The sequence below is a fragment of the Pimephales promelas genome, chromosome 6 (genome assembly GCF_988280905.1).
Source record: "Pimephales promelas chromosome 6, fPimPro1.hap1.1, whole genome shotgun sequence".
Lineage (NCBI taxonomy): Eukaryota > Metazoa > Chordata > Actinopteri > Cypriniformes > Leuciscidae > Pimephales > Pimephales promelas.
Window position 1 is genome coordinate 42,208,820 of NC_142774.1, and position 27,346 is coordinate 42,236,165.

At 39.5% G+C, this 27,346-nt stretch overlaps 1 protein-coding gene across 5 annotated transcripts in view; it reads right to left on the reverse strand.

Annotated features, from left to right (window-relative positions):
- rasa3 (RAS p21 protein activator 3) overlaps positions 1-23,756 on the reverse strand; it is a 43,098-nt gene extending 19,342 nt beyond the window's left edge. For 3 of the 5 annotated variants that reach the window (XM_039646982.2, XM_039646981.2, XM_039646979.2), the window contains exons 1-9: positions 23,591-23,755; positions 11,799-11,916; positions 11,523-11,626; positions 9,712-9,806; positions 8,674-8,750; positions 5,505-5,585; positions 4,854-4,926; positions 1,876-1,949; positions 823-927 (exon numbers count right to left, since the gene is read on the reverse strand). In XM_039646982.2, coding sequence (XP_039502916.2) covers positions 823-927; positions 1,876-1,949; positions 4,854-4,926; positions 5,505-5,585; positions 8,674-8,750; positions 9,712-9,806; positions 11,523-11,626; positions 11,799-11,916; positions 23,591-23,645 — 782 coding nt within the window. In that variant the 5' untranslated portion in view covers positions 23,646-23,755. Of the gene's footprint in view, positions 1-822; positions 928-1,875; positions 1,950-4,853; positions 4,927-5,504; positions 5,586-8,673; positions 8,751-9,711; positions 9,807-11,522; positions 11,627-11,798; positions 11,917-23,590 lie in introns of all 5 variants that reach the window. The other 2 variants (XM_039646978.2, XM_089132593.1) reach the window with 2 other exon arrangements.
- Between the last annotated feature and the right edge of the window lie 3,590 nt (positions 23,757-27,346).

Sequence of the window (27,346 nt, forward strand, 5' to 3'; positions counted from 1 at the left end):
GAGCTGTAAGGAACACTATATTGAGTCCAACATTTAGTTTAAATGGATAAAATAGTTCGTTTTAGTCGCAGTTTCCCCTCTTAAATCCAGAAAGCAGATCTTTAGCCGCTCAGTCAAAATGACGTCAATGAATTCCCTCTATATTTCAAGGAGAAAACAGATATTTTTTCGTTCAATTATTTGACTAATTAAAGTTTTTTGTGAATATTTTAAATGAAAGGCATATTTTCAGAGTCAGTTTTGCTCAAGGGTGCCAATATTTGTGTGTATATAGTCTTTAAAACACACTCTCGCATTTCTGGTCATCAATGTTGTGCTGCTTCAGATTTTTTAAGATCCTTTGATGACCAGAGAGTTAAAAAGCAGCATTTCTTTGAAACAGAAGCTTTTGTAAGATTCTAAATGTCAGTTTTGATGAGTTTAATGAGTGGTTGATGAATGAAAGAGTGTCTTTCTCTCGGTGTGTGTCTTCAGCGAAGTATGTGGACTCTAAACTGCGTGCGGGAAACAAGGAGGCCACAGAAGAAGAGCTGGAGAGGATCCTGGACAAGATCATGATCATCTTCCGCTTCATCAACGGTACACACACACTCTCATCTCCTCCATCTAGATCTATTTCGGCTACGTTTATCGGTTCAGAGTCAGTCTACTCACTCGTTCTGAGTCAATCTACTGCAGTATTTCCTCTCAATCAGTAGAAAATGTGGTTAACACACAAAGAAACCCCGTCATATACCGTGAAACCGGTGAAAATATGCATTTTTGGTCCTACCGCCCAGCACTAGCGTCTGACACAGAAAACACGCGCGACGAGGCTCGTACCATGCGTCATGAACACCCGACTGTCCCAGAACCTTCAGCTGAACCCGTACCTCTCCCAGAAACTCGTCTCCAAACTTCAGATTGCTGGCGTTCCACAGATCCACCCTGAGAAGAGAGTCAAGTACACACGAAATCAAATATTAATATCATACAGTCAACACAGACATGATTACTAGTGTGATCAGGACACTATAGTTCATTTCTGTGAGTGAGGAGAGCAAAATAAAGTAAACTGAGACATATTACACCCAATAACTCTTCATACAGCGACTTTTAAAACGATCATGTGAATCATCACGTCAGCAGCTGGCGAGAGAAGAAGGACATGCTCAGATTACAAAACAACAACTCGAATCACAAAAGAACATCAGATGGGGCAAATCTAGATCATGGCAACGAATCCGTGGACGAGACGGGACACATCCAGGCTCGACATGTCCTCATCCGCCCAGAGTTATTCCACTGCTGTGAATTTTATTGGTTATACATGTACATCACATCAAAGTTAAAGTGCCATATAATGCTATTTTAAAGGTGTTTTTAGTGTCTCCTACAACAGATTTACACACATCCAAGATCAAAATCACAATAATATCCCTCATAATCTTTAATCTGCACTGCAGCGTCTGTCGGAAACGCTTCCAGTCTCTCTAAGCCCCGCCTCTCTGAGAGCTGCTCTGCTGTGATTGGTCACACACTCTCACAGTGATACGAACAGTGGGTTTCACCGTATCGATCTCAGAAAACACGAACAACACGAGCCGAACTCTTCTAGTCTCAGATACACTACAGTGTTTGAGGGCGGAGCTAAGAGACGCTGCTCAGCCAATCAGGACCAGAGGTGTTCAGAATCGCTTCTTTGCAGAGCGTTCATATTCACAAACAGCTTTATTACACACTACATGAAAGGCCGTATTCAAAAATATGCAAAGTATACTACAAGTGTGACTCATAAACACAGACCATGATGCACCGTGGTTGTGTTTGTGGGCAGTTTATATAGTAACACACACATTGGCTCAGTGTAAATCACACACACACACACACACTCACTTGAGCGCCAGCTTGTCCACGTCGTCCTCCTCCACGTCGAAGTGTCGTTTGGTGTAGCTCAGCGGTCGGGTCACCTGTGTGATGAAACAGACCAGAATAACCATCATCTGAAACACAACAAACCAGCGATGTACGATATATCGTTCAGAGTATCGGTACCGCCAATATATGTACATGTTTAACCCTCTGGGGTTGTTCGGCCCAAATGGACCTGAGGAATTTTAATAATTTTTTTTTTTAAATCACAGCTTCCTCGGAATGGTCCGAAATTTGTTGACTTTGTTGGTATTTGGTATTTGAACACCCCAAAAAAATTGGGGACAGGATGTGTATAGTCTAAGTGGTTGTAAAAAAAAATAGTCACACTTGGGGTGTTCGGGTCCAAATGGACCCACACGGAAAATCAATGGGATATTGGCAAAAATGTGAAAATACTGATTTTTTTTGTGCATACAATCTACAAATCAGCCACGATCTTGAAAAAAGCACACAACAGTGAAGGGGTGAATCTATAAAACATCAAGAGTGCAAAACAGACACATCCACACACACACACAAACACACTTTTATACACAAACACACCAAAAAATTCAGATTATACATGTGTTTTGCATTTTTAAAATGCTCAGTTTGTCCATCAGATGGCATCCATCTCATTTCAAAAATTGCTTTTATGAGGCCTAGGCTTGACTCCAAAATGAAATACAGCTTTAAAAAAAAAAATTTAATATATTTTTTTAAATATTTTTTTCTATTTGTCATAATTATTGCATTACTACTAATTATAATTTTTTTTTTTTGAAATTTTCTCAAAACACCAAAAAAAGAAAAGAAAAAATATTATAAAAAACGAGTAAAAAAAAAAATCATGATTTTTTTTTTTATATATAAATCCCGGCGTTTGGGTTCATTTGGACCCGAACACCCCGAGTGTGACTCTGAAACGAACAACCCCAGAGGGTTAATGTTATCGGCTTAAATAAAGTATTATTTCCTTCAGCGTAGACGCTTCAGGTGCGACTCTTCAACGTCGTGACTCGTGATTATGAATTGCATGAAATATGATTGGAATGACTCGAAAATCAATGGGATATTGGCAAAAATGTGAAAATACTGACTTTTTCTGTGCATACAATCTACAAATCAGCCACGATCTTGAAAAAAAGCACACAACAGTGAAGGGGTGAATCTATAAAACATCAAGAGTGCAAAACAGACACATCCACACACACAAACACACTTTTATACACAAACACACCAAAAAATTCAGATTATACATGTGTTTTGCATTTTTAAAATGCTCAGTTTGTCCATCAGATGGCATCCATCTCATTTCAAAAATTGCTTTTTGAGGCCTAGGCTTGACTCTAAAATGAAATACAGCTTTAAAAAAAAAATTTAAATATATTTTTTTAAATATTTTTTTCTATTTGTCATAATTATTGCATTACTACTAATTATAATTTTTTTTATTTTTGAAATTTTCTCAAAAGAAAAAATATCATAAAAAACGAGTAAAAAAAAAAATCTTAATTTTTTTTTTTTTAATATGAATCCCGGCCTTTGGGTCCATTTGGACCCGAACACCCCGAGTGTGACTCTGAAACGAACAACCCCAGAGGGTTAATGTTATCGGCTTAAATAAAGTATTATTTCCTTCAGCGTAGACGCTTCAGGTGCGACTCTTCAACGTCGTGATTATGAATTGCATGAAATATGATTGGAATGACTTGAATAAGAGAAAACGCAGTTCAGTGTGACATGATGAGACTGTTGTCTTTGTAATCAGGCTCTCAAAAGTTATATAAAAATGTGGATTGAGATTTATCAACCAGTCGATTATCAGCTTTCAAATAAAAGAATAATCGGTTATCGGCATCAGCCAGAATCTTTCATACTGGTGCATCCCTACAACAGACCACCCGACCAATCAGGCGAGACGCGGATACGTGACATCACTCTGGAAGACGGGTCCGTCGGACACATTTCCTTTCTGATCACGAGCGAATAACTGTGTTTAATGATATGTGTGTGTGTGGGTGTGTGAACAATGATGATGAAGACGTGTGTGTGTGTGTGTGTGTGTGTGTGTGTGTGTGTGTGTGTGTGTGTGTGTGTGTGTGTGTGTGTGTGTGTGTGTGTGTGTGTGTGTGTGTGTGTGTGTGTGTGTGAGGACAGAGAGAAAACAGCTGTCACGTCTGATAACACGAGCGGCTGTCGCATGAACGCTAAACTCTCACGAGCGGCACTGGAGATCGTCAGAGAGACATCCGGTAGATGTGCAGTGAGCCCCGAGCGTTGAGGGTGTGGGGAGTGTTAAAGTGAGAAACCACAATCCACCAGTGTGTGTGTGTGTGTGTGTGTGTGTGTGTGTGTGAAGTTAGAGTACAAACACCTGCAATTATCATTCATAGCACCGTATTGAACTTTCCATCTGAACCAGAACGTAATCACTGATGTCTCTCATCTCAAGACTTTCACTGAAATTAATACATGTTGGTTCTTTATCTTTCCTGTCACACAGTCAAACCAAAACATTACGCACACACTCACTAGTGTGATCAGGACACTGTAGTTCATTTCTGTGAGTGAGGAGAGCAAAATAAAGTAAACTGGGACATATTACACCCAATAACTCTTCATACAGCGACTACCAGTAAAGATTGGGAGCAGAAATGATTCGGACACTTTGAGCTGATCATGTTTTGCTGAAGTGTGTTTTCTGTAATAACACACACACAGAACAACATGAAGCATTGCTTGGTCACTGGTTGAGCTAAACTGGTATTATCTAATTGTGTATCAGATATTCAACATAATTCATGTGTGAGAGTCCAACAGAAGGACCAAAACCAGTCAAATATCCACTGATCTGAGAACTGAGTTCTGCTAATTTTCATCACCATTATAGCCAATAAACTGAGATGATGAGAGACATGTTTAATAATGTTGGTTTGCGTGTGTATATGAGCTCCTACCTCGAAGAAGAAGACCTCATCAAACTGGGGATTGTTGGTTTTCCGCTTGACTTTGGTCTTCTTGGCCTCTGACCTGTGAGGGTGACAAACGCTTTTATGTTTTGCTTTTACATTGCGTCACAATCATTGTGATTTACAGATATTCTTGAGCATCAGATCCTCATATTAGAGTGATTTCTGAAGGATCACGTGACACTGAATTTAATTAGTAAAAAGAAATGAAGAGCCACATGCAGCATATTAAACTCTTCATCTGAGGTGCACTTGGGCACATTAAAGCAGATCTCTATATATCTAACGCATGCAGTGAAGAGACGGGATTTTGATGCATGATGAAAACTGGATAAATCTGATCAAGTTATTTTATGTTTAAGATAAAAAACATATAAAATCTCCCAGCATTCACTGTAACATGCAATCCTATGAACAGTGGAGGAAAACTAAAACTAAAACTAAGCTAATAGATAAATAAAGTTGAGAATTGAGAATCGAAAAATCGATTTTCTTGCCCAGCCCTAAGAACTAGCGACCTCAGTTGGACACGTCACATGTTTTAAAGCAGCGCGTGTGGCCATGATGTGCAGTCAAGCGTGTGTGTGTGTGTGTGTGTGTGTGTGTGTTCTTCTAAGCAGCTCTGTTGTCTGATCTCACCTGGAGGGTCCGAGTAACGACACGGCGGCGTACGGGTCACACTGGCCGTTCACTATGGGCAGATCCTGACACTCCAGAACCCTGAGGAGCACACACACACACACACACTCGTCATCAATGATCACAATATATTATACACTTATTCATAAACAGAAGCTAAATATTGCAATAGATATAATTGCAAATGAAGAGTTCAGATGCAAAAGCCTCTAAATGCCATTTGAAATTTTCTCCTAGAATGATCATTTTTATCAAGCTTGTATATTTAAGTTCAGTAATTTCACTTAAATGACAATTAATAGGTAATCTTCATTGCCATTTAAGTGAAATTACTGAACTTAAATATACAAGTTTGATAAAAATCATCATTAAAGAAGAAAATTTCAAATGGCACTTAGAGGCTTTTGCATCTGAACTCTTCAATTAATGATTTAAACTTTGTTTTGTGTCAATTATAAGTGTAAGCTTTTCTCCTCAGAATTGCATGTTTATATCGTACAATTCTGACTCTATAACAATTCTAAATAAGTCACAGATAATTGCGAGTTATAAAGTCCAATTTTAATGAATATAAGACATGTTTATTGCAATTCAAACACGCAAGTCAGAATTGTGAAATTAAGTCGCAGTAGCCTTTTTTATTCTGTACATATGATTTATTTTGAATGCTGTAAAAAATATGATATAATATAATAAACGTATTCATTTAATGAGTCGATAAACATGAGAAGTGCTGGAAATACAACGTTTCAGACGTCGTTCAGAATAGTTCAAGCTGTGATTGTTTTGACATCACAGTAAGACCAGCATCACACACACGGCCTCAAAACAAACTGCAGCAATCTTGTTGTGCTACTGGCCTATATGATGTCATAACCGGCCAATCAGAGCCGAGCTGTGGTGTGACATCATCCGCTGAACGGCATCGTCCTGACAGACGCATTCACACACGTTCAGATTCACATCACATCATACAGTGCTGTTGTATATTGAGTAATGGAAATGAATAAAAGCTCAGCTGTGTGTGTGTGTGTGTGCGCGTGTAATGCTGATGAATGAACAGGATCTACAGCATCTCTAATACCATCGGATCCTTCCAGGCACTTCCTCTGTGTGTTAAGCCTCTTTATATAATGGTCACACACACACACACACACACACACACACAGCATGACGTCCAGCGCTGGAATAAAACTGAGTCCGCTGAAAATCACACACACTGACATCATCAGAGTAGAAGCATTGATGAACGATTGCATCCTTTTCTTCATTCCTCCTCACACACACACACACACACACACACACAACATCATGTGCTGTCCTTACTTTAACGTCATTATCAATATCAAAAACACAGCCCCGTTCACTCAAACCCAGCTGACACTGACAGCACACACGAGGCCGGCAGGACTGAGACTCAAATATATATTAATGTGTGAGTGTGTGTGTGTGTGTGTGTGTGTGATGTTCCCTGTGGACGCAGCATCCAGCGCAGCGATCAGTGTGTGTGAAGACGTCATCCTCACTGTGTCTTAAAATGGAAGCTGCATAAATATCCTGTGAATGAGACGCGGCTCACTGTGACACTAAGCTCATTACCCAGAATGCACCAGTGTGGGAAACGGTCCAGACATGGAGCCACTGACGCTGTCAGACACACACACACAGACAAAGACACACACAGATGCATGCACGCACACACACACACACACACACACACACATTTACATACACACTGTCTCTTACACGCACACAAACACACACACACTCACATTCCCACTGTCTCTTATACACAAACATATGCAGCACACAAACACACACACACACACACACTCTCTCTCTCACACACAAATTTTCTCTCCCTCACTCACTCACTCACTCACACACACACACACACACACACACACATTCTCTCTCTTACACACACTTTCTCTCTCTCTCTCTCTCTCTCACACACACACACACACACAAACACAGAGACAATCTCTCTCTCTCTCTCTCTCTCTCTCAAACATACACACACAAAGACACACACAGATGCATGCACACAAACACACACACTCCGACTGTCTCTTACACGCACACAAACATATGCAGCACACACACACACTCTCTCACACAAATTTTCTCTCACTCACACACACACACACACAAAATCTCTCTCTCTCTCTCACACACACACACACACATCAGTTAATTTATTTACTCTGAGTGTTGCGTTTCTCTCATCTCCTTAAATAAAGCGTGAGGCGCTAATAAAATCATCAAACCCCACACACACACACACACACACACAGTGGCGTATCAGCAGAGCGTGAGTGTGATGCTGAACACACTTCAGTGAGTGTGCAGAATGGCAGCACGAACACACTAATGCTGAGGTGTGTGTTCCTCACTTCTGTTCTCAGTGTTAAACTAGTCTAGAGTTTGAACTAGAACGTACATTTCCTGAAGAAAGTGTGAAGTGGAAAAACTGGGCGTTGGGTTGCAGCGTTTATGGGACGACACTTAAAGACTAGTTGACAGTCTGAGTCAAAAAAGCCGAGCTCCACGTCTCTAACATTTACTGGAGCTGAAATATGGCTTGTAAATGTTGTTTTATGGTTGCTACGGTGCCCTAAGTGGTTGCTAGGGCGTGGCCATGAAGTTGTTATGTCACTACTTATTGGCTTTATGATAGGCTGAGTCAAAAGAGCCCAATCCCAAGTCTCTGTGACTATCTGGTCAAAAGATATGATCTCACAAATGTTGTGGAAACCGTAACTGTGTCTCCGCAAAACTAATAGAAATATAATCTTCACTTCCTGCGCTTTATGCAAATTGAACTGATTTACATTTATATTTAAGTGACTTACATTCCATTCAAGACATACGTTTTATTAGTTTACGCATTTGCTGGCAATCGAACCCACGACCTAGATCTCTCATCAGTCATTGGTCAGACTGTCAGATAGTCCCGCCCCCAAACTCACGTGATTGGTCGACTCATCGGTCGAACGGACTCTGAATATTAAACTGACACACTAGAAACTACGTAAAAATCAAACAATATCAAACATTATATCTGGTGTCTGATGAACTCTTGGATATCAGTGAAAAGGCCCTGGGCTAACAGTCGAGAGCTGCGATTGGCTGACGGGTGTCTGTGTGGAGCTCGTGATTGGCTCACCGTGTTGCCAGCTTGTGGCAGACGACTCCACTGTCTGTGATGACCTCACTGAGACGCAGCTCCAGGTGAACCTTTCCCTGAGAGAGAGAGAGAGAGAGAGAGAGAGAGAGAGAGAAGATCGTTACCATGGTTACCCCGCCACCCGAAGAGAGGGAGAGACCAATGAAAACAGAGCTAGAGGAAGACAGAGCTTGCTGCTGCTGATGAGTCACAGACTCACAGGAAACACTGGAGAGATCCTGAAGTTGACGAGCGTCCGTCAGACGTTAAGAAAGCCTTAATTTCAGCTCGATTTTCTCGAACTTCTCCTCCAATCCAGACAAAGTTTCTCTGTCTGACTTCAGCTGACATCATCAATATGCAAATGAGCTCTTCTTCACACACAGCGCAACAATGAGCGCTTTATGGACAGAGTCTCGCCTCTTCATCACACACACACACACACATCCTTCCTCTCAGTGAACGCGTCTGTGTTTCTGCGGGTCCTCGGGCGCATACAGATGTTTCTGAGGTTATCCGACACACACTATATTACTGTTGCCCTGGAGATCTGGTGTGTGTTTCCCTCTCGGCTTCACGATCATAACACGAGGAGACCCACCAGCCAGTCTCCACTGTTCCCCGAAACCGTACTGTCACACAGTTAGCCGGTTAATGATGTCACGCATGTGTTGGAGTAATAACTACTGTTAATGAATCTGCTCATCGGATTAATATGTTTTGCTATAAAACACTGATTCAGTCCTAGACTCGTTCTTAAACACTCGAGCTCATTCACACACGCGTACTCTTCACACATGACACTTTAAATCTCTCGATCGCGTGTGTGTGTGTGTGTGTCTGTGTGATGAAGCTGTTAGTGGTCACGTGACCTAGGAGGGTGTAAAGCGTTCGGGAGCTCAAGGTGACATGGATTCAGTCATGTTTGTGCTCAACACACACTGTATTTGTTTTGAAATCCACTGGACCTGAATGCCTACACACACACACACACACACACACACACACACATGCGTGCGTAGGCGTATGAACACATACCTGCACCTCTGAGTCTGCGCAGACGGGCTGCAGTGGGAACCAGTGGTCTTTACCGTGGTATTTCTGCAGGTCTTCCTTCTTCACAGCCACTTTACCTGTAGACAGATGACAGATCACAATCACAGATCACAATCACAGATCACAATCACAGAACAGATCACAATCACAGATCATAATCACAGATCACAATCACAGATCACATCACAATCACAGATCATAATCACAGATCATAATCACAGATCAGATCAGAGATCACAGATCACACAATCACAGATCACAATCACAGATCATAATCACAGATCAGATCAGAGATCACAGATCACAATCACAGATCACAATCACAGATCACAATCACAAATCACAATCACAGATCACAATTACAGATCACAATCACAGATCACAATCACAGATCACAATCACAGATCACAATTACAGATCACAGATCACAGATCACAAATCACAATCACAGATCACAATTACAGATCACAATCACAGATCACAATCACAGATCACAATCACAGATCACAGATCACAATCACAGATCACAATCACAGATCACAGATCCCAAATCACAATCACAGATCACAATCACAGATCACAATCACAGATCAGATCACATATCACAATCACAGATCCCAGATCAGATCACAATCACAGATCAGAATTACAGATCAGATCCCAAATCAGATCACAATCACAGATCACAATCACAGATCAGATCACAGATCACAATCACAGATCCCAAATCAGATCACAATCACAGATCACAATCACAGATGACAATCACAGATCAGATCACATATCACAATCACAGATCCCAGATCAGATCACAATCACAGATCAGAATTACAGATCAGATCACAATCACAGATCCCACATCAGATCACAATCACAGATCAGAATTACAGATCAGATCACAATCACAGATCCCAAATCAGATCACAATCACAGATCACAATCACAGATCACAGATGAGATCACAATCACAGATCAGATAACAATCACACAATCACAGATCCCAGATAAGATCCCAATCACAGATCAGATCCCAGATAAAATCACAATCACAGATCAGAATTACAGCTCAGATCACAATCACAGATCACAATCACAGATCAAAAATCACAATCACAGATCAAAATCACAGATCACAATAACAGATCACAATCACAGATCACAATAACAGATCACAATCACAGATGCCAGATCAGATCTTACTTATTGCATCTTATTTATTGCATGAGAGAAAACAACACACACACACACACACACACACACACTAATCCTGTCTCCAAGCAAACTCCAGCAACACCTCAACATGCTCTCTCTCTCTTTGCATCAGAAATTGCTCACATTTCCTGAGAAAGTTTCAGGTTAACAATTGAACACTTTATCCCTGTTTGTCCTGCTTTCCAAACATTCTCTCTCCTCAATATCTGTGTAACATATTAAGGCCTGCAGCTGCATTAATGAAACATAATCATCTGGTTGGTCAAGCTTTATAATTAAAGGAGCTAATTAAATTAAATGCAGGCTATTTCTGCAGAGAAGTGTTGCTCACAGAGCCTCATCTGGTAAAATCCCCATCAATCCCTCTGAATAAACAGTGTCAGATCTATCTCTCACTGTACTGTATACACACACAGTTCCCCCGCCCACTCCGTCAGGGCCAATCAGCTTTCACTACTCTGGAGCGCCGGCCAATCACAGCGTGAGTTCTGCACAAGTGCGGCGAAAAGATACAACAGGAAGTAGATCTTGCAGCATCCTGTGATATGACCTGTAGACAGAGGTCAATGAGAGACGCTCACCGATGCTGGAGTCCCTCCTGAACACGTCTCTGTCGAAGATGTAGAAGGAGAGATGGCGGAAACTGCGCGGGATTTCACAATAAAAGTCCTCGCCGTAGAACGGACTGCAGCGGAGAGGGGGGGGGGGATTGTGGGTATTATAACAATTACATTCAGGTCTTCTTTTTCTTAATTAAATTATTTTTCATTGTTACATTGATGTATGAGGCTGCAGTGATGCATTTATTGATTGCATAGTGTGTGTGTGAGTAAGAGTGTGTGTGTGTGTGTCCTCACCATAAAGACTTCTCTATGGTCTTGGTTCGGAACACCTCCTCCTGGTCCAGGTTCACTGTACAGTAACAATCCCGCATTTTATTCGGCCCGGGATACGGAGGGATGTTCTTGGCTTCTCCTGCACACACACACACACACACACACAGTCCTTCAGTCGTTAATGAGTTTAACGAGACGCACGTCCGAGCATCATTCTGACGACTGCAGTATTTTAACACGATGTGTGTGTGTGAACGGCATTATGTGATGATAGTCCTCACTTTTACTATCAAAAATAAAACCCAGTTACTTTGGCTATAGTTGAACTGAGTTTGCTTCGTAACTAATGAACTTTCAACATTCACACAAAAATAATGCATTTTATTTGCAATGCACTTTTCTTAAAGGATTAGTTCACTTTTGAAAAAACTTTTGCTGATAATTTACTCACCCCTGTGTCATCCAAGATGTCCATGTCTTTCTTTCCTCAGTCGAAAAGAAATTAAGGTTTTTGATGAAAACATTCCAGGATTTTCTCCATATAATGGACTTCAATGGGGACCAAATGGTTCAAGGTCCAAAAGAGAGTTTCAGTGCAAACTGTTCAAATGTCTTTAAACGACACCTGACGATGAATAAGGGTCTTATCAAGCGAAACGATCGGTTATTTCAAAACTTATTCCAAAAATGTAACTTTTCTAAGGGCAAATGCTAGCCTTGCTCTATTCTGTGAGGCACGTTTGTAACGTCACGTAATACGTAATTACGTTCAAAAGGTCACGGGCGACGTAGCCGGAAGTACAGAATCAAAATCGTCCGACATCGTTGTTTTACCTTTTAATTCCTTTTTTTTGTAAACGGCGTTTGAGTTAGTTTGCACGTTCAACCTATGCGTTCAACTTGTAAACACTGACTCTGTACTTCCGGCTACGTCGCCCGTGACCTTTTGAACGTAATTACGTATTACGTGACGTTACAAACGCGAAAAGTTACATTTTTGGAATAAGTTTTGAAATAACCGATCGTTTCGCATGATAAGACCCTTATTCATCGTCTGGTGTCGTTTAAAGACATTTGAAGCTGCATCTGAAACTGTTATTAACTGTCTTTTGGACGTTGGACCGTCTGGTTCCCATTGAAGTCCATTATATGGAGAAAATCATCAAGTTTTTCATCATTTTTTCATCAAAAACCTTAATTTCTTTTCAACTGAGGAAAGAAAGACATGGACATCTTGGATGACACGGGGGCGAGTAAATTATCTGCAAAAGTTTTTTCAAAACTGAACAAATCCTTTAATCGCTAGAAACACAAAATAAACACTGAATATTGAAATCTAATCAAATTAATATATATATTTATTTATACACTAAAATAACACAAAATACAAAGAGTTTTGAGACTTTTATGAAAGTCCCCCCGTGTTGTAAATGCAGCGTTTAATGTTGTTTATGTGTGTATGTGGTAATACACTTTAAGTTCATAAGTTGATAAGTGTATAAGTATTTCCTCCTTAAAGCTGCAGTGAACCAAAGACAGTCTCAAAAACACACTTTGAAATCGCTGGTGTTTCTGACGTCACAAACCACCTTGGAACCAATCAGATCAACGTGTGATCATCAACCAGTGGATCTCTGAGCTGTTCTAAAGATGACGTGCGATGAACGTTTCACCGCCGTCACGAACACTAGCTGCAGTTCTCCGAGAGAGCGTCCCTGTGGCTCAAACAGAACAATGCATTCTCCAGCAGCGCGGCGGGGCCGGTGGGTTCAACGCAAAAATCTGTGTGGGATCTGCAACCCCATACACACATCAGACACGTGAGCGGAGGAATGCTGCACACACACACACACACACGCTGCGGCAGAAAGAATGCAACACTGTGGAAGGAAGTTGGGTGTGTTGCGGTGTGTGTTTCCACAGAGTGAAACGGTGTCGTGTTACGCCCTCGTCAACGCTCGCTTAGGCCAGGTGCTGTTTATAGCAGAGGGGGTGGGGCTTCAGAATCTAGAGAGCGTTTGATTGGACAGGAGATGTGGTGAGAAGCCGAAGTCCGCGGTGATGTCATATAAATCCCTGATCCATGTTAGCGGATCGATAGTTTTGAATGCTTATATCTCCTAAATGACAATTTAATCATTGTTTTGAAAAACATATTCATACTAAAAGCTAAAAAACTTCCACTTTGATTTGAAGCAGCCTTTAATGACTGACAGTGAAGTTCAACACAACAACCCACCAAAATAAAAGTCGAAATTGTCGACGGACTTTTGCTAAGTGGGTCAGAAGCACACGACCTCTGACTTCTGCTTCCTCTCATAATCACACAGATCCTGATTGGATTACAGCTGTGGGTCACTCTGGGGAGCAGGGCATTGTGGGATTACTGGAGCTCAGTCATCACTAGATCTAGTGCTGGTCAACCCGTAAGGGAATGAGGGACGAATAAATGCTTAAATACTAGGCCTGCGCAAAAAAAAAAAAAAAAAAAAAAAATCGGATTAATTGTTTTTTAAAATGTGGTCGATTCAAAATCAAGAATGTGAGCGCTGTGTGTTCAGGCCGTCAAAATAAGAGTCTCTCAACAACGAGTGTGTCTCACGTCACCGGCGCTGCGAACGACAGGAGAACGTTCCTGTGTGAACCATTAGTCCCATTGGAGGCTCGAAAGCCCATTATAATACAGTTTATTAAGACACACAGAAACTCAAAGCTCTTCATGACAACCCGCCAAAATAAAAGTTCGATTTAACTTGAAGAAATTATGACAGGAATGTATTACTATTGTAACGCAGAATGTACTTCGTCATAAGAACTAATGCTGTCAAATTAATTAACTGTAACTACTATAAAAGTTTGTGTGTATATATCAAATGTGTGTGTGTGTGTGTGTGTGTACATACATCCACACACACACACAACTAATCCCTGATGCAACAAGCCTTGACACCACAGGAAAACAGGAAGTGTGTTCTGCATTCCCGGCATGTGTTTCCTCTCTCATCGAGAGACAGCGTCGTATGTGTGTGTGTGTGTGTGTGACTTTAATATGAACGCTTCTGACCGTATGATCAATTCCAGTTTGTTTTTCCGGTGTGGGAAAAAATCTGGACGAGGAACATTTCCCAATTCCCATGGGATAATTCTGAAACTGCGCAGGCGTAAACACCAAACATCTGTAAATACATTAACGTGTGTGTGTGTGTAGACGCATGCTTGTTGCCATGGTGACAGACTCACTGCAGGAACTGTTTCCTGTTTCGGACCTCAGCTGACAATGCAAATGAGTGTGAAATTTGTGTTTCAGAGAGACGAAAATAACCTCGTCATCAAACGGGCTAGTCTTTCTACATCTGCATCCCTCACACACACACACGAGTCTCCTGTAGAGTTTCAGAGATCTTAACAATATCAATATGAAATCATGATTTTTTCTGGGGTTGATTTTTCAGCTCTAGACTCTGATTGGATGACAGCTAATGATCATGTGTTCGTGTTTAGTTGAATGTGCGAGGCTCCATTTTCCTTCACAGACACGCATACGAACACGTTACTGACATGCATAAAGAGGCTCATGAACTCGTTGACACACACACACACACACACACCTCACAACACAAACACTGAGTAGGTGGTGAAGAACAAATCACAGTCACAGGAAATGAGGTCAGGACGCCAGAGAGAGAGAGAGAGAGATGATGATCCTGACAGAGGAAGAAGAGGTTTAGAGGTTTGTGCTGGGAAACAAATAGAGTTATGGATGAAGAATAAGTAGGGCTGCACGATTTAGAGAAAAAAATCTAATAATTCTGAATAATATTGAGATTGCGCTTTAAATTGCAATTTCATAAAATCCAGGCTTGCAGTGCTTGTTTGTAGGGCTGCACATGTGGCCAAAATATCAATATGGCTATATAATAACAATAATAATAATTTTATTAATTAGTTCATTCATAATTTCCAATTACTAATTGCTACTTAAAATTATCAATGTTAAAATTACTAAATAAAAAAAATATTTTTATTGCGAATTGTATTACAATTAATACAATTAATTATTTTTAAATTCAAACTTAGAACTTCTAGATGTAATATTTTAGTTCAGGTGGGTTCTGCTGATAAAAAAAGTCAAAGTCAATGTAAACTAGGTTCTCTGTAGGTGTGACACACACACACTTTGACCATTTACCGTTACTGGACAACTGGCTCCAATAACAGAAACAAATCCTGAAAAACCTTTATCTGTACACACACACAGATAAAGACAGAGCAGAGATAACGACATAACAGAGAGAGACCCAGAGAGAGAGAGGAAATGAGATCATAGGAAAGGAATTCCGACTGCATTCAAGATGTAGTTTAGCGCCTCTGAACACGGGCGTTCGAGGGACACGGCGGCCACATGTTCAGACACATACAGTGCTTTGAGTGAGAAACACATTCTATTCTTCCCAAAACTTGTTTGCATCATGTTCCGTTACGAGACAATGACTCGTTCTTAACCCGATTATGCATAATAACAAGTCGTCAAAGTGAGTGGTCATGTAAATGATTTAACTGTTTTACGTTATCAGAGTAAAGCCGTAAACAGCTTAAAGGGATAGTTTACTTTGAAATTAATTTTTGGTATGTTTTATCTTACCTCAAGGGCATCCAAGATGTAGGTGTCTTTGTTTCCACAGTATTTTCAATTTTGACATTTTTCAGTCAAACCGTTGTTGTCTATCAGTCATACACTGGAGGCTAAGGGGGTCCACCAAAGAGAAGTCCAAATTAAACATGATTTAATGACTCGTAAATGTAAGTACACACTGATGGCCTAAGACACGAAACGAGCGGTTTGTGTGAGAAAACTAACAGTATTTATATCGTTTTTACCTCTTGTAATCACAGTGATCTGAATCGCAATGTCCAACTGAACCGAACTGAATCAGTTCAGTGTTACGCCGGAAGTGATCGCTTGCGCGTGACGTCACTCAATATTTACACGGAGATTTCGGAAGTTTTACCTTTTACTAAACATATTTAGATATACCGAAATCGTCTTCCATTGCGGTTTCCCGTATATCTAAATATGTTTAGTGAAAGGTAAAACTTCCCAAATCTCTGTATAAACAAAGAGTGACATCGGCGCGCGAGCGATCACTGCCAGACCGAAGCGCCTGTGCCGTCAGATCATTTGGTCATGGCTGTGATTACAAGAGGTAAAACGATATAAATACTGTTGGTTTTCTCACACAAACCGCTCGTTTCGTGTTTTAGGCCATCAGTGTGTACTTACATTCACGAGTCATTAAATCATGTTTAATTTGGACTTCTCTGTGCTGCTCTTTGGTGGACCCCCTTAGCCTCCAGTGTATGACTGATAGACAACAACGGTTTGACTGAAAAATGTCAAAATTGAAAATGCTGTGGAAACAAAGACACCTACATCTTGGATGCCCTTGAGGTAAGATAAAACATATCAAAAATTAATTTCAAAGTGAACTATCCCTTTAAGCATAATCTGCAATTTCACCAATTAACCTCTGATAGGAAATTGTCTTTAAAGTCACCATGAAATCAAACAATTCCTATTTTTTTCTCATCCAATCAATTCCCCACTGACACAATCAAGCCCCGCCCACATTTGTTCTTGTTCCAGAAGCGTTTCACTCGATATACGACACAATATGGAACAATAAACTAGCACAACTTCACTTTAATGCTGACTCTAGGATAAGATCCCATTGCCACCAGTGTGTCTTTTCTGTTCCATTAGCGGGACCTGGCGAAATAATTTTCAAACGGGTTCGTCAAACCCTGCGATATTTACAAATGAACGTCGGAGAGTCGCTGGAGTTAGACAGCACGCTACACCCATTTACTGTCAACAACCCCGTGCAGCAAAACAGGAAGTGGGTGTAGTTTCCTTTTCAGGCTTGAGAGTGAAACCAAAACACTCAGAACTCATTTATAATTTCACATTCACAATTTTTGCTTTAGATTATTTGTCAATGAAATGTTGACATGTTTCCAGTAAGTCTGTTTTCACATGATATTCTGAAAAATTAAACATTCAATCTCAAACGATTCACTAGCAACTATACTGACATGAAAACCCGCAAAATAAAAGTCTATTTCACGATTGAACCTCCAAACAACGACCAATCACTTTACTGAAAGTGGTGTAACCAACAGGGGTTAACTGGTTAACTGTGATCATACATTGCCAGTAGACAAGACTAACTACCAGTCCAGTTAAAAAGATTTAACCTCAAGCTTCCCAGCATTGCAGAAATAAACACAAGCTGAGTAAAATTTTCATAAAATTTTTTACACATTTAATCTGACTAATACAAGTAATTTAATATAAAATAAATTCTGAGAATACACTGAAAACTTTTAAACAATTTGCACTCAAAAATTGCAAGTAAATTTCACAAATAATTACAAAGAAATGGCAAGCAACACTTTGAATTAAACGTGAAATTCTAAAGTAAAAAAGACTAAAATGATATTTTCTCATTGGATGTACCACCATCTGCTGTGTTATTAAGTTATCAAGAGTTTTATACTGTTGCGGCATATCCCCCCCATGTATTTTATAATATTATAAAATATTAAATTATTATAAAATATAGATCTGGGTCACTAACGATCTGAATTATGTAGGCTAATAATGCTTGACGGTTAACATTATTCATAATAAATGTGACAAACATAATGAACATGTTCATCTCAGCATTATTTATTTAAATAAACTGATTTTTCAGACAACTCACGTTCCAAAAGTTAACAAAATATGCCTAATTTTATTCTTTTGTAGTATCAAGAGAGTTTTATACTTTTGCAGCAGTTAGAGATCCATCCATAACATTTTACATTATTATAAATATAGATCTGGGTCGCTAACGGCTCAATATACGTACATTGATGCATTTAAAGGGTTAATATTATATTATTCATAGTAATTGTGACAAACATAATGAACACATTCATCTTCAAACATGCGTTTAAAAAATAAATGAAACTCATTTTTCAGACAACTCGCTTTGCACATTCCAGTGCGTGAGCCAACTGACCCCAGTCTGGCCATCATGACTTTGCTGGTCCATAAATCCGGCAGTATACGAGTTATATATTGGACGTGCTCTGTTAACTTCTGAAGGACGCGCGTCTGTTTGCCCTGCGCGAGTGTGGAAGGTGGAAACAAGGACAGAAACTCACGAGGCAGGTGGAAATATGCGGATATTCCCGAGCTAAGCGGGAATCCACCATCAACAGACGCAGATATTCCAATGAGAGCGCTCGATTATGTCAACAGTGTGTTGAGGTTTACATGAAATAAACGTCTGGCAGATTAGCATGACACAAAGACAGGAAACCAGCTCATTAATTAAACTCGTTACACTTTGAGTTTTCCTAAATACTCCAAAACCACTTCATTCTTCAGCGGTATTCCTGGAATACAAGTTCAATCTGTGAGTCATAATTACCGTCTGTGACATCACTTCCCCTATTCCCACAAATCTGTATGAAATATTGCAGTGTTTATTCTAAATTATTGAATCATTATTGTGTTAAATTGATGTGTAATCTTGAATCAGCATCTCTTCTCTTCTCTGATGACGAGGGCGGGGCTTTAACCTGTCACTCACATGAGATCAGCCAATAGCAAACCACAACCATCCAAGACACAATCAAGCCCCGCCCACATGTGTTCTTGTTCCAGAATCGTTTCTCTCGATATACGACACAATAGAGGAGAAACGACCAGTGTAACGCCACTGTCATGACGACTTTGACTTTGGCGTGTCATTAAAGGTCTAACGTCTAGAAATGCTATCTATAGCTATATATCTATCAACAACCTTCAGTATATTAACCAGCTGACTGAGTGAACTAATGGCAAGAGTTTAGAAAAGTGCATCTCCAACAAAAGTGGCCTAAAATAACAACTAAACAGATAATCGACAACAAGTTAACATTGACCAATAGCACGCATGATGTCGCAAGCGGTTGCATGTTGTTTTTCCATATGCGTGATTATTAGATTAATCATGCAGCGCAAATATCACTGATAAATCATTCACAATATGACCATGAACAGGGTTTGAAATGAACTTTATCACTCAACGGCCATTCAGAACTTCTACTAGCCAAAACAAAAAAAGAAATTAACCTGATTAACTACATTATATATATATAATAAAATGCGGATTTGATACATTCATTTCTTATTCAAACACAATCTTCATCAATGCGTAAAGTCTGTTCTGTTCATGCTGTTTAATCTCCGCTGTTGCTTCAGTGCAAACGCACAAGAGAATTTAGAGAGTAAACCGAGTTGAGTTGAAATGTGACTGAAGGAAATTCATGATTCTGCACTGACATCTGGTTTGCATTATCCCACTGCTTCCCAGGAATATGGAAAACACAAGCAGATCTGCAGATCATCCAGCCAAAGCAGGAAGTGATGTGAAACCATTTCCTGTTTCCTGACCCCTAAAAGCCCTCAGCGCTTCCTCTAGACACGAGATCCGTCGGGAAACTCCATATATGAACAGGGAGCGTCCGGTTCCTTCCGTCGACACATCGGCCTGTGACACAATTATTATCAGCAGCGCCCCGAAAAACACCCATCCCATAATGCCCTGTGCACAAGAGACGCCAGGCTTTTAAAGGATTAGTTCACTGACTGTAGTCAATCATTTTATCCCTTAAAACTCATCTTTGATCACCAAAATTACACATTTAAACGCTTTTTCCTTCATGTCTTAAAATAGCTCGCCTCATTTACGATGAGCCCCGCCTCCACTCACTCACAGCAGCTCAGAGAAAAATATCATTTCATGGTCACTTTACCAGTGAAACTATTCATCAACACTTATTTTAATATTACATTAATATATGAAGAGTTCAGATGCAAAAGCCTCTAAATGCCATTTGAAATTTTCTTCTTTAATGATGATTTTTATCAAACTTGTATATTTAAGTTCAGTAATTTCACTTAAATGACAATTAATAGGTAATTATCATTGCCATTTAAGTGAAATTACTGAACTTAAACATACAAGCTTGATAAAAATGATCATTCTAGAAGAAAATTTCAAATAACATTTAGAGGCTTTTGCATCTGAAATCTTCATATTATATTTAATATTAATATTATAACACAGTCCCTCTAGTTTTCTGTGATTCTGAACACAACGTAAAATCAACAAAACGTCGTTTATTTTGTGAGCGTGTTCCTGCATAATTCTGCAACATATTAGACGAGTATTGGTTTTGGCTTTCATCCAGATACGAATCATCTCCTGCCAATATAACTGCATCTGCATTACATACCCATTCATTTAGTTTTGGACGACTTTGACTAGCAGAGAGAGACGTTACAGTGCCCGATACTTCTCCAAAACATGCGCAACTCGTGAAGCAATCGGGTTAAAAATACCAAACTGCCACACAGAGGCGAGAAGGAAACGCCTCGCAATCAGAGCTGCAGAGAGCCGGCCGACGTGGGTTTCTCCTGTTCTTACAGTCATGTGTATTTATTGATGTGTGTATGTGTCCAACGTTCACCTTTAATTAGCAGATTAGACTTCTGTGATAATATAATTACGTTTGTGATTGTCAAACTTATGTTTTCAAAATACTTGTCGTTTCAAATCATGATGTTAATGTTTATCCTATATTAATATCACCATGAGTTCTGTGATAATAAAGTACATTTTGCGACAATATAAACAATCAAGCGGTTGAGACTTGCTATATATATGTATCTCAACAACAGTGCATTGTATGATAAAGTTAGAGTTCAGTAAAGGACAATTTATTCCCACAGTAGGGTGTTAATAATAATAATTTCTGCTTTTAATGCCAGCGTTTGCATTATATTTAGTCAGAAACTGTGCATGGTCAACTTTTATGTTCATTGCTTGTGTTTAAGAGCTGATGTTTGTGTTGGAAGTGATATCTAGGTCTCGTATGAATGTGTGCGGCTGCATATGGAAGAGAAGCGTTCGACACGTGTCCTGGCGGAGCGGCGCGTTTACTGTGCCATACACAGATTAGATTAGACTGTGTGTGTGTGTGTGTTCTGCTTTAATCTGAGTCAAAAACAACTCAATGACAGAAGCTCTCTCTCTCACACACACACACACACTCGAGTCATGCATGTGTGTGAACAGCAGAGATGAAGGAAGAGAACAACAGCACACACAATGCACAAATAAACACACACACACAATGCACAAATGAATGCACACACACACACACACGCTTTGGTATGGAAGCCCGTTTCCGCCACACAAGGTAAATCTGCTTCGGTAAATCGTAATAACATCATAAAAAGATAAAACTATGCCATACAAGTCATTTATGAGATAAAGTCGTAATTATGACATAAAAGTCGAAATTATGCATATGAAGTCATAAATTAGACTTAATTTTGACCTTTCATCTCATAAATCTTAGATAAATATTTGACTTTATATCTGATAATTGTAACTTTGTGACCTTTAAGTCAAAATTTCAACATTTAATGTCATAATTATGTTTCATCACATAAACATGACTTTGTATCTAATAATCGTGACTTAGTATTATCATTTAAAGACAACATTTTTACTGCACAAAGGCACACTAGGACTTTTTATCTGATAATTTGACTTTCTATGTAACAATTTTGACTTTTTAATCTTATAATATGACATTTTGTCCAGTTTTAATGTCATAAATAAGCATGTTTTTGTTTCCTGTGTGGCTGAAATGGGATTCCGTACTTATGCAATACAAATGTACAATTTGAAATGTCATGCACAGTCAAACAGAAATCTTCTTCTCGGGGTTTATCATGTATACATCAGTCAAACCGCATGCCAACAGTCAAACTGAGAAGAACACAGAGAACATGTGTGTGTACAGCAAGACCATCACATGTATTCTGGAGTTTCAGTCGGAAAGAATGATTTCATATGCATGTTTTACTTGTTCCAGTGCCTGTATAAATGATTTCAGATGCATCTTTTTATGAGTATCATTTATAAGTCGAGGGCTAAAAGTGTTCTGCTCCTTCTAAACATCCACATCTGGAACGACACACACACACACATCTGTCACACCAACTAACAGGGAACATTCCCACAACCTTCACTAATGTTATGCATGTACATGTTAAGATAAAAACGTTCTAATAACACACATATAACGTTCTAATAACGTTTTGAGAACAACATAGAACATCGATTTAAAGCCATGTGTACATCAATGTCAATGTTAACCATCTTAATTACAAGTAAACGTTCAAAGAATATTGTGAGTAAAAATACGGTTAGAAGAGCGTTGTATCGAAACCGTTTAACGTTGATTAAATAACGTTCAATCACGACAAGAAAACTGGACATGTTCATGTTTTAGAAACATTACAAATCACAAATCTGAACATAAATGTGTTATCCTTCACACACCAGACCAGATCTGTGTCTAAATACTGGAGGAAAACACACGTTTAAGACACGAATGAAGACACAGACAAATATCGTGTTTTCGCGCATCTGGATGTGCAGCTATTTGCGTCCAGTCAAGACTTTAAACTAAGCTGAGGCGTCATTCAAACAAATATATGAGATTTTTTACATTGTAATACGATCAAATGCTCCACATATATCTCCACTAATAGCAGAATGAGATTATTACACGTTCATTTCGAGTATATTTGTATGAAAATCCACACATTCTCACAATAGACACACACACTGCGCGCGACCGAGTGATTTCGGTTAGAATGGTCTCGCGCATTAACTCTCGCTTTCATTCTTGCCAGAACTCACCGATTTTTATTTTGACACTCTGGAAAACCCGAAGACCTTCCTCTTCGACCGCCATACTCGCAGCTCCAGCGCTTTACCGTTAACCGTTCGCTATCCGCCACTGTCTCTCTCTCTCTCTCTCTCTCTCCCTCCCTCTCTCGGTCTCGGTGACTCACCGAACTGAGAGAAGCGCGCGCCGCGACAACACATCTCAAACACGAGCAAGGGGGAGGGGGTCTGGAAAGGTTTATCGCGTGCTGATTCGATGACAGCGCGGTTGCGTCGTGAAATGGGCGGGGAATCACAATACAACCGCGTTTTGGTCTTTAGCGAGAACGTCAAAATCTATGGACCAAACATGCAGAAATAAAAAAATTAATTAATAAATGAATTAATAAACAATTAAATTAATAAATAAAAAATAGGCATAAATAAAAGAATAAATTAATTAAATTTCAAAGAATAAAAAATAAAAGCAAAAAATAATGAATAAAAGCAAAAAATAATGAATAAGGGGGAAAAATAATCCAAAACAAATTTGATTGAAAATAAATTATTTTATCAAGTCGTTTATTGCAGGTTTGGTTCTCCATAATCTGGTGCTCTTTTTTCGTCAATGAAATTAATGTACCACTACCATATTTTAGTTTGATAATATTTTTTATTTATTACGGAGTATTTTTAGAGGATTTATTTACACTATATTCACACTGCATTTATAATCGATTTATTCACTTTTTGATCCTGAAAATTAAATTATCCAACTTAAACTGTGTTAAATCTTGAGCGACAGACTGAAGTTTGATCTCTTCTCTAAGACGACACTCGGCAGATTATTCCTGAAGTGAAAAAAGTTTTTAAAAGTTTACTTAAAAAAAAAACTAACATCATAAAATCAAAGCCATTAATCTAAGTTGTGTTCCAACTTTGTAAATGAGCGTTCAGTGAGAGTGTGTGTGGCTGCAGTACCAAACGCTTCCACTAGAGGAAACTCTCTCATTTCCAATGTGCGAAATGCCTTTTTGACCTTTTAGCCTTTTCGAATCATGTTTGTGTTCATACAGCAAGAGCTAAAACCTTTGCAAAGTTTCATACAATTCTGATTAATTAAAAAATATAAATAAATAAAAAAAGCATAACATTTATCGGTCAAAAATGACCCGAGAGCATCAGGTTTAGTGATGTGACTGAAATCTCATCTTGGTTGTGAAGAGAAAGAGTGGATCTGATGTCATGTGTCCACTTCAGCCACAGTATAAACATCAGATTTGTCCCTGAGCCTCTTACTGCAGGATAATGAAGTTCTGGGTGATGTTTTAATGACCCTGAAGCGGGTCTTATCCGGGCTAGAGCTGTTGGGCCTCGATCGTGTGGGCTTTACTGGCCTAATTGTTTGGCTTAAGCTCATTGAAGTGTTTTCCTAATTCGTCCGGGATGCCTCATCTCCCGGTGTTAGTCAGCAGTGAGGAGGACGGCTGTTGTCCTCAGGTACGGGTGTGTGTGGCCCGCTTCAACAGCGCCGAGGCTCGTGCACGGCAGCGCCACGTTTGCATGGCCGGACTGATAGACTTCCATCATCACACTTTGACGCATATACAAAGCATTCTGAGACAAACAATACTTTGTTACAAGCTCCAGCCGCATGCAAATATCACAACACCGGTTGAAAGCGAAGGCAGCGTGTGTTTTATACACACACACACACAGAGAGAGAGAGAGAAGCGTGTGACGTGGGCGATGTAACTGTATATTGATGCTTTATTTTAGTCAGAACACTGCTGACTACGCCCTGTGGTAAACCACCGGTTTATATGCGTCTCTGGGTCTCCGTCTGCTCTTCTGCTCAAGGCTATCCCCTGTGGCGGTCACCACCACCTGCACGGATCTCTTCGGCTTTTAAATGGACGGAAATCACATTAAAAGATCATATTCAGTAACAAAAGCTAGTATAGACCATTACAACACAAAAGACTACATTTTATCCAACAGCTAAAAAGAAGACTAAAGAAGAAGAAGACTAAAGTCATAATGGGGTGGTTTTTAATTAATGTCAGTTGGGCATCTGATTCAGATCAGTTCAATATAGCTGTTAACAAGAGGTAAAAACGATATAAATACTGTTGGTTTTCTCACACAAACCGCTCGTTTCGTGTCTTTGGCCATCAATGTGTACTTACATTTACAAGTCATTAAATCATGTTTAATTTGGACTTCTCTTTGGTGGACCCCCTTAGCCTCCAGTGTATGACTGATAGACAACAACGGTTTGACTGAAAAATGTCAAAATTGAAAATGCTGCGGAAACAAAGACACCTACATCTTGGATGCCCTTGAGGGAAGATAAAACATATCAAAAATTAATTTCAAAGTGAACTATAAAGGGATAGTTCACTTTGAAATTAATTTTTGATATGTTTTACCAACTGGAAACTGACGAGCATCCTTGCGTCAAATCAGAGCCCGTCTAACGGAGAGCCTTGGCACTTCCTATTAGCCCCGTTGTGGATCATCCTGGTTGCAGTTCCATTATAATTCCACTGGAGGTGATCATGAGCGAGAGCAGAATGAATGGGAGTCTATGGGGCTAAACGGCTAAAAGTGTCTCTTTCACCTGCTTGTCGTTAAATTAACATAGATTTTATTGTTGATTCCGCAAGTTCAATATAGATTATAGGCCAAAAGTCGAATGAACGAGTACTTATGTCCTTTTGATTTCTTACAGGTTAGGCTGTTGTTGGCCGGATCACGCTAGCATTCTGCTATTGTGTGACATCACGTTTTTGAACGGATTTTTAGAACAGATAAGTGAACTTAAAAATGCAGTTTTCAGCTGAGTGTATTATCTTAGCCCTCCCTTTTGAATGCAACTTTCAAATTACTTGACAAAAAATTACATCCTGAGAAAAGTGGATTTCTGGGGGTGAAACCCCATTGACTCCCATTCATTCTGCACTCGACCGCGAGCGCCCCCGCATGGACAGAGACGCGTTACTGCAGCCAGTCCAGAAACCGGAAGTAACCAGCCAGGCAGTGCCAATTCTCTTCAATTATGGCCCTGTCCCAATACCCACACTACGCCCTAAGGCCTTCCTCGAAGTGGACACTTGTTGAAAGTGCACTTAGCAGAGAAAGTGCGCAAGGGCCCGAAGCTGGACAGTTTTGCACACGTCAAAAAGCTACGTCAATTCTGTTGTAATCAGCAAACACTGTTCATCTGGCTAATGTGTGTTATGCTTATAATAGCTGTAACATTACATGACACAATCCTTTGAAAGAAAAAATTAACATCTTTTTTTTTACTCTTAGCCAGCAACCTTTCTGTTAATGTTATTAATATTAAAACAGTTTTTGGCTCAGATAAAATGTGATTGAGGTTTACCTGAGCTTATACTGCCACCATGTTCACAGAGATTCGAAATGCAATGTTAATTGTTATTATGGAAATTGATATATGAAATTCCCATACATGAAAAAAAAAACATGACTTGTTGGTGATATATTTTATATAGGCTATAAAGGCTATATTAAAATAGTCTAACATAGGCTGTATAAAATAAAATGATACAGCCCTGTCTCTTTTTGTTTTGTTGACCAAGAATAGCCATTAAGTAGCTTAAAAGTAGGAAGAAGCTATATAAGTCAAGAAATAAACGATTCAGTCAAACATACGTTTCAACGTTACAGTTAAATAGCCTAAATATATAGTTATGAAACTTCACTTTTCCCCTCAGCCAAAACGATTTGCCAGGGAACAAATCATAGATTAATGAGACCAAA